This window comes from Muntiacus reevesi, chromosome 2 (genome assembly GCF_963930625.1).
Source record: "Muntiacus reevesi chromosome 2, mMunRee1.1, whole genome shotgun sequence".
NCBI classification, from domain to species: domain Eukaryota; kingdom Metazoa; phylum Chordata; class Mammalia; order Artiodactyla; family Cervidae; genus Muntiacus; species Muntiacus reevesi.
The window spans coordinates 137,389,015-137,404,108 of NC_089250.1; the positions used below are offsets into that span (position 1 = coordinate 137,389,015).

At 44.9% G+C, this 15,094-nt stretch overlaps 1 protein-coding gene across 1 annotated transcript in view; it reads right to left on the bottom strand.

Moving 5' to 3' along the window:
* Window positions 1-15,094, bottom strand: part of MYOF (myoferlin) — a 173,944-nt gene that overhangs the window by 142,537 nt on the left and 16,313 nt on the right. Inside the window, exon 2 of the mRNA XM_065922927.1 lies at window positions 1,648-1,703. Coding sequence (XP_065778999.1) covers window positions 1,648-1,703 — 56 coding nt within the window. The remainder of the gene's footprint in view (window positions 1-1,647; window positions 1,704-15,094) is intronic.

Below are 15,094 nucleotides of genomic sequence, written 5' to 3' on the forward strand. Positions count from 1 at the left end.
CAGAAGCAAAATAGTGTGAGATGGATGATGCTCTGTGGAGAACAACCCCACTCATGTGACCACACTCCTCTCTGCCATTGGCCACATGGATTGAGCACAAACTTAAGTGGTATGCTACCACTAAAAAAAAAAAAAAATTAAATTATTGGACCCGTGGTAGCTCAGATGGTAAAGAATCTGCCTGCAATGCAGGAGACCCAACTTTGACCCCTGGATCAGGAAGATTCCCTGGAGAAGGGAATGGCAACCCAATCCAGTATTCTTGCCTGGAGAATTCCAAGGACAGAGAAGCCTGGTGGGCTATAGTCCATGGGATATGCAACTAAATGCATACATATATGTACTTGTTGTTTTAGTCTTGGAGCTGTGTGTGAGGTATTAGGATCCCATAGTGTCCACAGGGATCAACCAGACAGGCCTCTGCTCTCCGGGAGCTGGTAGTCCAGCTGGCTGGGTTCTGGGTTCTAGTGAAACTACAGAAGTGGAATTTCCTCTCAACCTATATGAAACCAGCAGGGCTTTTCAGGAAGGCACCAGAAAACTTTTAGTCTTGGCCTCATCCAACGAGAACAAGTAATCTTTATCTTATAGGGATACTGAAACTAGTTAGGAGGGGAACAGGGGATGAGGTTTGCAGTTGATGAAGGGGAAGTCTTCACAACCTGGTAACTTAGCAAAATAACAAAGATATTTATCACTGCACTTTTCCAGAAAGGTTTGACCTAGCTTTTGGAAAAACAATGGGGTGGATGATAGACTTTTCAAAAATTAGTCAGCATAGGAAAATCCTATGCTGTGGAAAGAATTAGAAACTTCACATATCTGTAAATATATTAAACACTGAACCATTTAAATAAAGTCAACAGGGGGAGGATGTATATAAATTACATTACTTCAATACAATATTACACAAGTAATTAAAAGATTTTCAAAAGGAATGAAAAAGGTATATGCTCAGGATATAACAGTAAGAAAAAGATAGGAAACTGTATTCACTATATACTTATTTGCTGACTTTAAAACATCATAATAAATATATTCACTCAGTAAACATTTATTGTTATTATATAACAACAGTCACTTCTCGATAGTAGGACCAAAAGTAATTTTTTTAAAGCTGAAGTTTTCAAAATTTCTACAATTAACTATGTATTACTTTTATCAACATAAAAAAAATGACATTACTCTTCTAAACACTCAAAGTATCATGGATTACACTCAAGTAATCACATGCAGATATGGTTTTAATTACAGAGCTTCCCTTCTGGGGCTCTAGAGAGGATCTAATCAGATATGGTTTTAATTACAGAGCTTCCCTTCTGGGGCTCTAGAGAGGATCTAATCCTTGCTCTAATTTGCAGCATAACTGGAAAAGGTCACACAGCAAGCTCATGGCTGCACCAAGCTAGAACCCCACCCTCCTCACCCTATCCAGGCTCCACTTGCCACACCACCACTGCGCAGGAGATGTCACTGTTATGTCTCCTTGAACTGCTCTGCTGTCTTTGGGCCACAAAGGTAGGTGGAGGTGGTGAGGGTGAAATGGCAGAGATTCTCCTTCCAAATGGAAGGGTTAACCTCTGACCAAAGATGAGCAATCGGAGGTAGCTTATCCAGTGAAAGAAAATTGTAAAATAATGAAGTTACCTCATTCCAGACAGGGTTGAGTTCATTATCGACTTTCTTTGTTTTCTTTTTCTCATCTGCAAATAAAAAATAAGAGATAGCAATCAATTAGAAGTATCTGAAGATCCAACACTTTGGCCACCTGATGCAAAGAGCCAACTCACTGGAAAAGACCCTGATGCTGGGAAAGACTGAGGGAAGGAGAAGGGGGGGTGACAGAGGATGTGATGGTTGGATGACATCATCACCCCTAAGGACATGAGTTTGAAACAGCAACAGAGCCAGTATCATTCATTCATTCATTCAGTCAAAGAACTTTCCCTGAGGGAAGGTAAAATGCCTACATTTTACCTTAATCTGACTAGGATGGGGACTGCCTGAATCAGTTTGCCAAACTGAACAGAATTTTTGGCCTAAAAAAAAAATTTTCCATCCCTAAAGGGCCAAGAGATGGGAGACTCAAAATCACAGAAATGCCCTAAGCCTCTGCTTCTCTCTTACCAAATCCTGCAGACCAAAGTCACCCAGAGCTTGTGTCTCCCCAGTTTGCTGTGGAAAGTCAACAAAGGTAACCTTTGAACTATAGGTATCCCATTGATAAATGGGTATACTGAGACTCCAAGGAGTTGAGAAACGTGTCTGACCTCATATGCCTAATATAAACCTGGAATTTCAGCTCTGAAGCCCATGCTGCCTTTGCAAGTGATAAGACCCCAACACAGCTTAAAGATTAAGCTAGACTTGCTCACTGACATGAATCTGAGCAACCTCTGGTAGATAGTGAAGGACAGAGGATCCTCATGCTGCAGTCCATGGGGTTGCAAAGAGTTGGACACAACTCAACGACAGAACAACAGACCCCCTCTCACAGACCTAGTACAAGGTAATAATTAGTAGATTAATGCTTTCTAGGACCAGCAGAGAACTGGGGATTTTCCTTACTCCTGGATCATTTTTTTTCCTGAAGATACAAGGTCTTTTTTCTGTGTGTCTGAGACTGGATAGTATACCTACCCAGATGAGTAAATGTTAATCCAGCTCATGCTTAAAGTTTCCTTGGAGCAAAGTCCAAATAGCAGAGGCTTCTATTGAATCCCTCAGTCCCCAAATACGTAACAAAATAAAAGCTAATGTTTCAGTACAAAAGGTTTTGTAAGCCTTAGCTCATCTGTTTTCAGGGGGAAAAAAACAGTTTTTCTGCCCGTGTGTCTCCTTTACTATCACACAGAACACTCACAACATTCCGACAGCAGAATGTTGCTGCACTGGATGGGCCATGTTCCCCCACCAAGCAATTTTCTGCGACAGCAGCTGGGTGTTCTACAATTTGATTCACTCCTGACACTTTAGCATCAGATCCCACAGGTCAAGGGCTCAGTCCCACAAGACTGCCCCATCCCCACTTCAGTCCAGATTGTCATCTGTGTCTCTAACCAATTGGAGACAAATCTGAGGTTCCTATGATGCCATCGTTGGGTTCAATTAATTTGCTTGAGCAGCTCACAGAACTCAGGGGAACAGTTACTTACCAGCTTACTATAGGATTTGATCAACAATATAGAGGAATAGTCAGCTGAAGAGATATGCAGTGTGAGGTCTAAGAGGGTCCCAAGCACGGGGGCTTCTGTTACCATGGAGTTGGGGGTGCACTACCCTACTGGCACATGGATGTGTTCACCCACCTGCAAGGTCTCTGAACCCCATACTTCTGGGATGCTTAATGGAGGCTTCATCACATAGGCTTGACCAATTATTAACTCCATTTCTACCCCTTCTCCCCACTTTAGAGAAGTGGGGTGGGGCTGAACATTCCAAACTTCTAATCATGGCTTGGTCTTTCTGGTGACCAGGCCCCATCCAGGAGTCCACCCAGAGTGGCTTCATTAGAACAAAAGATGTTCCTCGTGCCCTCTCTTATCCCTTAGGAATTTACAAGAGTTTTAGGAGCCCTATGTTAGGGATGGGGTCAAAGATTAGAACCAGAAATGCTCCCAGTGTTCTTATCACTTAGGAAATTACAAGGGTTTTAGGAGTTCTGTGCCAGGAACAATGAGTAGCGGGTCAGGGCGATGTATATTTTTTCTATCATCCCACATGACCCAATTTCCTGAAAACCCTATGTACAATTATTTCCATTGCCCTTTCACAGCTAAGGAAACTGAGAAGTCAAGTAAGGAATTCCAAGTTACATTCCTATTAAGTGGGTCAAGGCTAGATTATGGACCCAGGCAGTCCCATGTCAGTGGCTGTGCTTCAAACCACTCCTCAGCTTCCCCTCTACTGTAGTGGAATGGAGGAGGTAGTGGCTTTTGTTCGCCTGAATGTCACATCGCTAAGGCTCCCAGCACACGGCCAGCTGTGGGACTAGCCCCCTCATTCTTCCAGGACCTCAGCATAGCAAGGCTATGAGTCAGCACCCTCACTCTGCTAAGCATTAACTTTTCCACTGGAGTAGGCTCCCATCGCCCTACTGGCTTCCCTTTTCAAAGTTTAGCAGCACTTTACTCATCGGCTCATGCCTGGATCTATCCTGACTATGACTATGGCCTTTATGTGCAGAGCCCCTCACTGGATTCTGATGTCACCTAGAAGCGGTCCTGATTTCCCCTCCCACACTTCCCTCATCTCACAGAAACCTCTCAAGCTTTCTGTCTGGTTACAGTACCAGAAAATGTGAGAGACAAAGAGGAGCCCTGCAAAGGATGTTGAAATTGGAAATGGACGAAATGGCTTCTCTCCACAACTGCAGCTGCTCTCTCTAAAGAGTGATCCAGAGGTGCCAGGCTGTGCATTCTACTGCGGTGTCTCTAAATCCTCACTACAAGCCTGCAAGGTAACATTCTCTTCCTCACTTTATAGACAAAGAATCAAGAAAAACTGGTTAAGTTGTTCAAGTCACAGTTAACAAGGAAACAGAAACAGAATCTGCACCTACATCTCCTAGCTTCAAAACCAGAGTGTATGTTTGCCACCACCAATGCTGCACTAGAAGCTGTCAGAAATATTGACTAAAGAAGATGCACAGGCACCATATGTGTAGTGGGCTTTGGATCCTGGGTAGTGGCCATAGGAAAAGTCCAAGGTCAGGTTTCAGGGTATCCAAAAGACTGTCTGCCCCAAGACACAAAATATTACATCTGAGGGTTCTTCCAGAGACAGAGTTTATTGTTCTGATCAGATTCTCAGATGAATTAGGGACCTGGACAAAGGTTAGGAATTTCTGCCTTTGACAAGCATGAAAGGGTTACCATTAATCTCACTGCAGCTCACCACCATGCTGGCTGCCATATCCTGGGCTTCAGCTGGGGGAGGTGGGAGAATGGAGTGGAGACCTGAGTCAGGAAGGAGTGAATCTGGACCCTGAAGTCATGGGAGGCCTTCAAGAGAGAGATGGGCAACATGAGGTCCCAGCCAATAGGAAAAGCAAGAAGGCAGCACCTAACCCATAGAAACTGACCACAAGCCTTAGGACTGGGAACACTGAAGGATGGTCTTGAAGCAAAATTCCAGTCTCCTCTAAGTCCCTAAGATCCCAGACAAGGAGCTAAGACAGGGCTCCAGGGAAGCTTCGGAAAGAGCCAGCATTTACTCACTTGAATTGAGTCCCAAGCCTGGTTACCAACCTGGGGATCAGTGTTGGAAGGCATGCTGCAAGGCTGTCTTGATACCAAGCCTGGTACTAATGACCCTCCACCTCCAGTGGGGATTGTTCCAGAGTCAGCTGCTGAAGTGTGTGATAAAGGTCACCTGTTCATTCATTCTCAAACATTCATTAAGCACCTACTATATGCTAATGGAGGGTTCCCAGGTGGCCCAGTGGTAAAGAATCTGCCTGCCAATGCAGGAGACACAGGAGATGAGGGTTCCATCCCTGGGCCAGGAAGATCCCCTGAAGGAGGAAATGGCAACAAACTTCATTTCTATTTCCATTTTCTATTCTTGCTTAGAAAATTCCATGGACAGAGGAGCCTGGTAGGCTACAGTCCATGGGGTCCCAAAGAGTGGGACACAACTGAGCCTAAGGCCTCACAAGGAAGTTGCTGATAACTAAAGAAACAAAAGAGTATAAGATAGTTCCTGGTCTTAAAACATTCCATCAATGTAGTTTATGGGCTATTGAATAGAGGAACCAAACAAATCTTCCTGCATGCTTTCACCCAGTATAAAAAGTTCCATGTTTTATTTTTATCTTGGAGTTTCCTCCCATAAGAGGGGGAATAACGGGAATGATAACTGGCCAGGTCAGGGACCTCATAGCTCAGCCCACGGAAATGGTCTACTAAGTGAGTTCTTCCATGGCATTAATCAACTTCCTGATTCCTCCATCCAACAAATATTTCTGAAGCATCAGTTGCCAAGCACTGAGCAGGTCGCTGTGAGAGATACAAAGATCCCCAAGACCTTGGGGTCCTGACCTTGAGGAGATAGATATGGCTACAGGTGTCTGATACAGCAAGAAAGCTTCTTTCAGAAAGAGGGGTATAGATGAAGATACAGATTCCGAGGAAGTGAAGGTAACTTCACGCTGGGGAGCAGAGGCTGAGCAGGGGTTGGAAGGAACTGAAAATGTGGAGCTGAGAAGAAAATATCACTTCAGATGAGGGCAACAGCATGGTGGGTCAGCCATGGATGGAGAACAAATAATGTCTGGGGACACTGCACAGCCCAGTGGGCTGGAACCACAGGATATGTTAGGGAGTCAAGGCAACCAGGATGTGTAGGAAGGTTATGGTCACACCATGAAGCCCTGAATGCCAGGAAAAGCATCATTTGGCTGATTCAAGTCACTTAGGAAGGAGGATATTAGAAACTGACTTCAAAACTTCAGGAATTCATTACCCAACAAGAAAAAACAAGATTTGCTCAACAAATCTTCCAAGGCATACTCCTGAACACATGATTCAGCTGTGTTTAGAATAGAGCAGAGGGGCTGAGTCCTAGCAGATGCCACTGGTCGGGCTCTCCATGTGGAATTTCCTGCCACACCTGGTACCTGTGCATAATATTGATGCTAATAGTGAGACCCTCCTTCCCAGTCAGGTCTGTATTAAATCCTTCACATACATCATTTCTTTTAACTTTAACCCTTCTATCAAGCCTAAAAAGTAGACACTGTTAATATCCCCAATCTGCAAATGAGCAAAGCAAGCCCAGAATGTTGGATAACTTGCCCAGGGTTGGGGAGCTAGGAAGAAATCCTCTAACTCAGGACTAGTCTGGCCCTACCCTCCTACCTCTCTGGCTAATAAGGAAAGATTAAGAAGTCGGCATTAGCTCCTAGCTTTCTGGAGAAACCCAGCCAAACCCCTTCCAAGAAGGAGGCCCTGATTTTTTAATCAAGATGTGTCCACATTACATTTTATTGAAAGCCTATTTTCACACAAAAACATGTCAGCCAAAAAAGAAAGTACATAAATTCCAGTCTTATCAACAACCAGTCATACACTTACTCAATTATTCAATACAATGTCTATTAAAAAAAAAAAAAGTTCTCACTCAGCTGTAGGCACTAAACAGTAGATTAAGTTACCAGAAACTCTTTTCCCTTCTTCACATTCCTACCTCCCCCCTGTTTCCACCTCTAATGTTATGAAAATATCTGTTTCTTTCTACGGTAAAGAATGAAAAACTTTCAACTTAGAATATAACAATTGATTCAAATGCAGAATACACTCTGGACCACTCTGGACTCAAAGGCATTCTTTGAGACATTTCCTGTTTTTTTTTTTATTAACTACAATTACTTCTCTCTCAGATCTGTGAAGGTCAACACTGCAGTAATTAACTCTTGTGCCAACCTCCCAATAAGGTTTCCAAAGAACTGAACAAGCACTCTTTACCAAGCCACCACACCCTCTGGCACGGAAACTTTCCTTTGCTGAACTCTTACTGGAAAGGTGAGAGAGACACCAAGAATCCTAAGTCTGGATTGGTCCATCCAGGCTGAAAGGACCAGGGTGCTGGCTAATTTTATGTCAACCTGACTAGTCTGTGGTGCCAGTTGTTTGATCCAACTCTGTCTAGATGCTGCTGTGAAGGTATTTTATAGATGTGATCAACAATCTATAAAATTGTTTTCAAATAATTTCAATTGTTTTCAAGTAAAGCCAATCACTCTCTGTAAGGTGGGTGGGCCTATAGCTGAAAGCCTTAAGAGAAAAAACTGAAGTTTTCCCTCTCTTCCTGGAGAAGAACGAATTTTGCCTCAAGACTGTATCAGAAACCCCACCAAATCACCACCCCGCTGGCCTGCCCTTGAGGTTTCAGTTTCAAGACTGCAATGTCAACCCTTACCTGAATTTCCAGCCTGCAGTTGGGCTACACCCCACAGGCCTATAAGGCCTGTGTTTGACCAGCTTCAAGACCAAGAAAGAGCCTGGACTCAGCAACAGAGACATCATCAGTGGTTTAACGGATGGGGGAGCTTACATGTCTGAAGCCAGGTCCTGGAGCAATACCCCACTGCATGCATGCAGACAGTGGGGAGGACATGGCAGCAGTCTTTGCTTCCAGGGCAAAGGGAAGGTTATTAGTTATAGGGGAACTGATGTCAGGTGGTCTAGTGGGGAGGACACGGCAGCAGTCTTTGCTTCCAAGGCAAAGGGAAGGTTATTAGTTATAGGGGAACTGATGTCAGGTGATCTCATTTGTTACCAGGGAAAGGAGCGTGTCTCTCACTGCCCCTTTCAAAAGAACAATCAACACCTGGGGTCCGGGGCAAGCACCTAGGAAGTTCAGTCAGATGATTAGGATACAGTGTGAAATAGGCACTGGTCAGGCAAGGGATGTGCAGAGAGCAAGAGAATAGCCAAAAAAAAAAAAAAAAAGAGAGAGAGAATAGCCATCTTGAGTGGCCTGGCCATACATCTGCCCCACAAATTTCAATCTTGCTGACTCTACAAATGCATGAGCCCTCCCCCTCCCCACTCCCTGCCTCCTCTTTCTCCATTTATACACACACATTTGGTTCTCCATTTATACACACACACTATTGGTTCCAGAGAAATGGGACCAACTTGTAATACCAAGTGGCCATGGAAGTAACAACATTACAATGGTAACAGATTTTACATACTTCAAAACCATACCATCTCATTGATCCTAACAACCGTGCAAGGAGAAAGCAGGTATTAGTCTAACTTTTCTGACTGGATTTTCAAATCAGAGAACTCTCCACTTCTCTGAGCTGTTATCAGGGAGACAAGGCTCAACCACTAAACTCAGAGTCCCTCTTTGATGAACTAGGGAATTTAGACTAGAGGAGCTCTAAGTTTTCCACCAGGTTCAATAGAACATGAGTTTTATGAAGTCCCCCCAAGTCCTGACTGGTTAGACTGCTGCATCTTACTGAGATAGCCCCAGGAGAATTGGGGGTGCTATTTACAAAGCTTCCACAAGTAACTCAGCTCTTTGGTGAAAGTATTAGTCACTCAATCATGTTTGGCCAGGCTCCTCTGTCCATGGAATTCTCCAGGCAAGAACACTGGAGTGGGTAGCCATTCCCTTCTCCAAGGATCTTCCACACCCAGAGATCGAACCCATGGGCAGACTGCATTGTGGGCAGACTCTTCACTGTCTGAGCCACCAGGGAAGCCCCAGCTCTTTGGTAGGCAAAGTAGATCAGCCATTCATCTAAACTTGACTTATTCAGAAATACTTCTGCATCTTCTCTTGGTCCTTAATTATGCCCCCTTTGTTTTGAGAAATATTCACATACACAAAGGCATCCACTATTTGGCCTAAAATTTCAGACTCTCCTTGCCTCCAAGCCTTTCCACACATGGTTAACAATTATTAAGTGCTGTGAACTAGTCACCGTCCCCAGTGCTTCCCATGATTGTCTCATTTAATCTTTACACCAACCCTAAGAGGCAAGTTCTATCTATTATGATCATCTCTAGTTACTGAGGAAGAAACCAAGACACAGAGAGCGTAAGCCACTTCTCAGAGGTGACACAGCTAGTGAGTGGCAGAGCAAGGATTCAAACTCTGGAAGATAAAGACACAATTTCCAAAATTGGAGGATTAAGATTAGACAGTGACTCCTTAAAGGCTGGGATTGTATTTTATTATTATCCCCCCTGCCAGAGTCATTTCTCCATGATCTGAGTGAACTGAACTTGATAAGCTCATGTAAGTCTTACAACTCAAGTTGCTTTAGTGATTAAGAGAATAAATACAAAGTGCTCAACACAGAACCCAGCACAGGGTAAGCACTAAACCACCAGGAACTACGGTGTTATTTCTTCTCGCAGCACCCAAGCAGCACCCCTTGCAGACTCCAGAGGATTTCCCAGGTGTGGAGCCCTCCCTGGAGGTCAGGGCCCCACTGACTAAAGGGAGCGGCCTGGGCACAGCCCTGGCGGAGCAGTTCTGCCACATGGCTCCGTTTCAGGCCTCAGAGGCCCGCCAGAGGCAGCTGGCATGTGGGTAGTGCTCCTCCCTGGCAGTGAGTCTGACAGCTACCAGCCTCTGAAAGAACTTTCACAAGAATCAGGAGCAGGGAAAGCTCCGGGAAGGGCCAACAGGAGACTCCTCTACCCCTCAGATCCTAGGGGGACTCAGGGGAGCACAAAGACAGGGCCCCATCCCAGTTGATCTGGCTGAAGGAGCATCTGTGTTTCCCAACTCTGGCTGCACTACTTCTGCAGGAGATGTTGCTGAACGAGTTCTAGGAGAAAGGCGTTTTGGCTAAATGGCAACTGCAACACAAGGTGAGACTGTTTTGTACATTTCTGAAAGTGTCACTGATATCTCTGCTGATAAAAGGAAAGCCCAGACAGAAAAGCAGGCTGCTCTGCTTTCTGCACCCAGTGCCCCAGTGCCCTCTGGAGCTGCCCCTTCAGGTACACAAACTCTTGGATCAAAGTCAAATCCTGAAGGGAGTTGCGGTGAAGCCCAGTCAAGCAGAACCTGCTTCCTAAAAACTGATCCTGGGGAGTGGTCCAGCCCTGCCAACTGCCCAGGCTGCCGACAAATGGAGCTCCCGTGGGCCAGGAACCTGGATCAGCTGTCTCAGTGGAGAAGTGAGCCATATGCCTCTTTGGTTTCTCCGTTTGTGTATGGGAATTCTTTCTGTGCTGGGCACTTGAAGGTGCCTATTAAATCCTATCTAGTGCCTACATAGTCTTATCAAATCCTTTGAGGGAGTGTTGGGCTGCACCCCACAGGCCTACAAGGCTTGTGCTTGCCCAGCTTCAAGACTGAAGAAAGAGCCCAGGATCAACAACAGAGACTGTTGATGGTTTAATGGATGGGGGAAGCTTACACATCTGAAGTAAGGGCCTGGAGCGACACCCGACTCTGTGCCATGAACAGTGGGTAGAACATGACACAGTCTTCCCTCCTAGGGATGAGGATAGAGGGGAGGGTACCAGTTATAGGGGAATTGACATTAGGTGAACTCATTAGTTACCAGGGAAACCAGCAGAAAGGTATGCCTGTTTGATAAGAACAATCACCAGCTGGGGCCCTGGACAAGTAAATGGGAAGGTCAGTCAGATAAGTTTAGATAAAACAAGCACTGGTCAAGCAGGTGATGTACAAAGAGCAAGACAACAGCCATCTGGAGTGTTCTGACCATACCTCCACACTGACATACCCTGCACAACCCTTACAATCTCGGTCTGCCCCTCTTTAGCAATATTCCTGGGGTCAGGTACATAGAGGGGACTGCAAGCAAACATCACAGATACAATACAGACAGGTCACCATTGGTCTCCACATTAGAGGAAAATAATCCAATCTCATGAACAGGCTCAGAGGTATATTAAGGGGGAAACACATCATAGGCTATACATTTTATCACTTATATCCAATTTTCAGGGCTTCCCTGGTGGCTCAGTAGTAAAGACTTTGCCCACCAGTGCAGGAGATGTAGGTTCGATCCCTGGGTCAGGAAGATCCCCTGGAGAAGGAAATGGCAACCCACTCTAGTATTCTTGCCTGGGAAATCCCACACACCGGAGCCTGGTGGACTACAGTCCACGGGGGACAAGAGAGTCAGACATGACTTAGTGACCAAACAACCACCCAACTGTCACACAAACACTGTACATATGCTTTTATTTTTTTAATATTTATTTATGTTGCTGTGCCAGCTCTTAGTTGAAGTACGTTAACCCTCAGTTCCCGCATATCAGATCTAGTTCCTTGACCAAGGATGGAACCCGGGCCCCTTGCATTAGGGGTGCAGAGTCTTAGCCACTGGACCACCAGGGAAGTCCTACCTGTGCTTTTAGCAACAAACTTCAAAAGCAAGCACTGTAACACTTCATAAGTAGTTATACTCTGGCAATTTCACCAGATAATTTTCTTTACAACCAGAACACCAGGCCAAAAGTATGGCTAGCACAATAACTTTCATAAATACAGACCTCAATTAACAGAACTAGAATTTAACATTCACTGAGACAGAATTTTCCTCTCTTTAAAATTACTCTTATCTCCACCAAACATAACCTAATCAAGACTAATTGCAAGACTGTTTGCAAAACAAGTCTGGTCAATTGACCACAGCAGCTCCTCCAAACTGGCTGTAGTGTAACTCCTCAGAAGGAGTGTCAGACTGAATTCCCAAAAGGCCTCTCAGGGCCAGGAAAGCCATGCCAAAGACCTGCTATCAGGCTCCATCTCAGAGGAGTTCTCTGTCCTAGAGGTCTCCAAGATATTGAGATTCCTGCACATGACAGCAGTCTTTCTCACTCACCTGCTAAGGCTGCTCAGAACCCAAGAGTCTCGAATTCTGGCAGAACCAGGCAGAGAGAAAAGAAAAACGATTCAATTCTACCCACAGGTGTAGTTTACAAAATTGTTGCAAGTCATAACTAACTTAAAGGGAAGGGCTTCCCTCTACCTGGAAAACACAGATCAAAACCAGTCACATTCCAGACAAAACCCATACACATTATAATCATATTCACCAGTTCACTCAGTAACCAATCCTTTTGTTAACTTCTATGAAGTCATCAGGTTTTCTATTAGAATCCTTTAAATTTTTACACAGTTCAGCAGTATGATCTGAAATTTATTAGAGGCCTATACCTGTCAAAACATCCTTCCTATGAATCTTCTTGAAGATGAAGCACTTTTGCAAAAGCATCAAGTAAAATAACTATCCATAAATGACAAAAAAAATAAAAAGTAAAAAGGCACAGTTAAACACCTGATCACAAAGTAATTGATAAGGAAACAGTTACAAGAGTTAAGACTGATTATAATCTTAACCCTTGAAAACCTCAGTCTCTGACAAAAACCAAGAAGTAACTGTGCATTTCCTGATTGAAAAACTTAATGCTTTGGTCCCCCTCTCGTAAGCATGCAAAGGTAGATAAACTTAGACCTGCCTGGCAATTAATGTTCCAATGTTTTATCCTATTTGAAATGACCCATGAACACTCATCTTTCAACTTTAGTTTCAAGTCTAAAATCTTCAAGTCACTAAAATCTGGAGAGACTATTTCAGATAGATAGACATTCCCAAAGTATAATTACTTCTACAGAATTTACCTAAAAGTTCTTTTTACTCCTTTACTCTTTAAGATCGCATAGATTAAAGTTCCAGAGAGGCCAGATAGATAATTGACATATCAAAGGCACATGAGAAATACCAATTCCTTCTAGAAAGCTGATTTAACCAATTACCAAAGCCTCCCTTTGACACAACAGCAGAGTCATTAGAGGCCATTTTTCTACAGATCTCTTGGCAGCCCCCATTCACCAAGGACTGCCCCCTGGGTCCCCTCGTACTAGTGGATAGCCACCTCGGAATTTCCCCATAACTTCTGGGATGACCCCCTCAACTTTGGGCCCCAAATGCAAATGCAAGTGGATGACCCCCACAACTTTCCATTCCCTGTCCTGTATTTCCCAACATCTCGGCACTCATGGGAGTTTCCTCAGTCTCCTGGCTGCTCTGCCAATTGTTGGGCCAAACCCTGCAAGCCCACAAAGCCTGTTGCTTGCCCAGCTTCAAGACTGAAGAAACAGCCCCAGTCAACAACAGAGACATCAGTGGTTTAATAAACCAGGGAGCGTACACGTTTGAAGTAAGGTCCTGGAGCAACATCCCACCGTGTGCAGCAGACAACAGGCAGAATATGGCGGCAGCCTTGACTCCCAGGGCTGGAATTGAGGCCAGGTGGGCTCATTAGTTACCAGAGAAACCGCAGAGGGGCATGCCCCTCACAGCTCCTTTGATAAGAATAATCACCACCTGGGGCCTAGGGCAAGTAGTAGGATGGTCAGTTGTGTGCCTACGGTACAGGTGAAGCAGGAACTGGTTGGGCAGGGGATGTAGAGAGAGCAAGAGAACAGCCATCTTGAGTGACCTGACCATACACTCACCCCTACATGCCCTGCACAACCCTTACAATCTTTGTCTGCCCCTCTTCAGCGATATCTCTGGGGTCAGGTATGTAGAGGGGACTGCAACCAGATACCGCAGATATGATACAGACAGCAACCCTTGGTTTTCACTCAAGATGGCTGTTGTCTTGCTCTAAGACCATCCCCCTGCTTCACCCATATCTTACTCACCTGACTGACCTTCCTAGGTACTTGCCCCAGGCTCCAGCTAGCCATTGTCCTTATCAAAGGGGCAATGAGAGACATGGCCTTCTAGTTCCCCTGGTAACTAATGAGCCCAACTGACATCAGTTCCTCTATAACTGGTAAGTTCCCCCTCCCTCTCCCATCCCCTGGAGCAAAGACTGCCAACACATCCTTCCAGGCCTCTGCTGCACAAGATGAGTGTTGCTCCAGGACCTGGCTTCAGACATGTAAACTCCCCTCTCCATTAACCACTCATGTATCTGTTGCTGACTCGGGGGTCTGTCTTCAACCTTGAAGCTGGGCAAGGCCTGTGGGTGTGGTCAACAGGGAGGTACTAATATCTCCATTTTGCAGATGAGACTGAGGTTCAGGGATGTTAACTGACTTGCCCAGGATCACACAACTACTAAGGCGGAGAACTCAGCTTCAGCCCCAAGCCTGCCTCATTTCCAAGCCTGCGCTCTTCACCACCACCTCAGGCTGAGGGTGCTGGTGACCTGCCACATTTTCACCATTTACCAGCTGGATGACCTTGGGCACTGACTCTAGCTCTCTACACCTAGATTTCCTCATTAATAAATATTGGAACCTAATGCCCAGAAGAAATGAGTACCAAATTTGGCGGTTCATAATATGCCAGGGATTTTTCAAAGGGTTCTGTATGTCACCTGTTGCTATTATTATTCTTACTTAAGCCCAGTAGCACAATGCAATTAAGGAGCTTCTCCAGGCTCACCTGCTAATAAGAAATCCAGAATCTCCATGCAGGTGTTCTGACTCCTAAGACTCTTAACCTCTCGCACCTCTGCCTGGCATGTTTCTGAGACATAATTTGCTAGTCAATTAAGCTTGGTGCTCTGCAGATTCACTTTGGACCCTGCTTGAGGAGATAGGCATTCTAAGAGTTTAAAAGGGC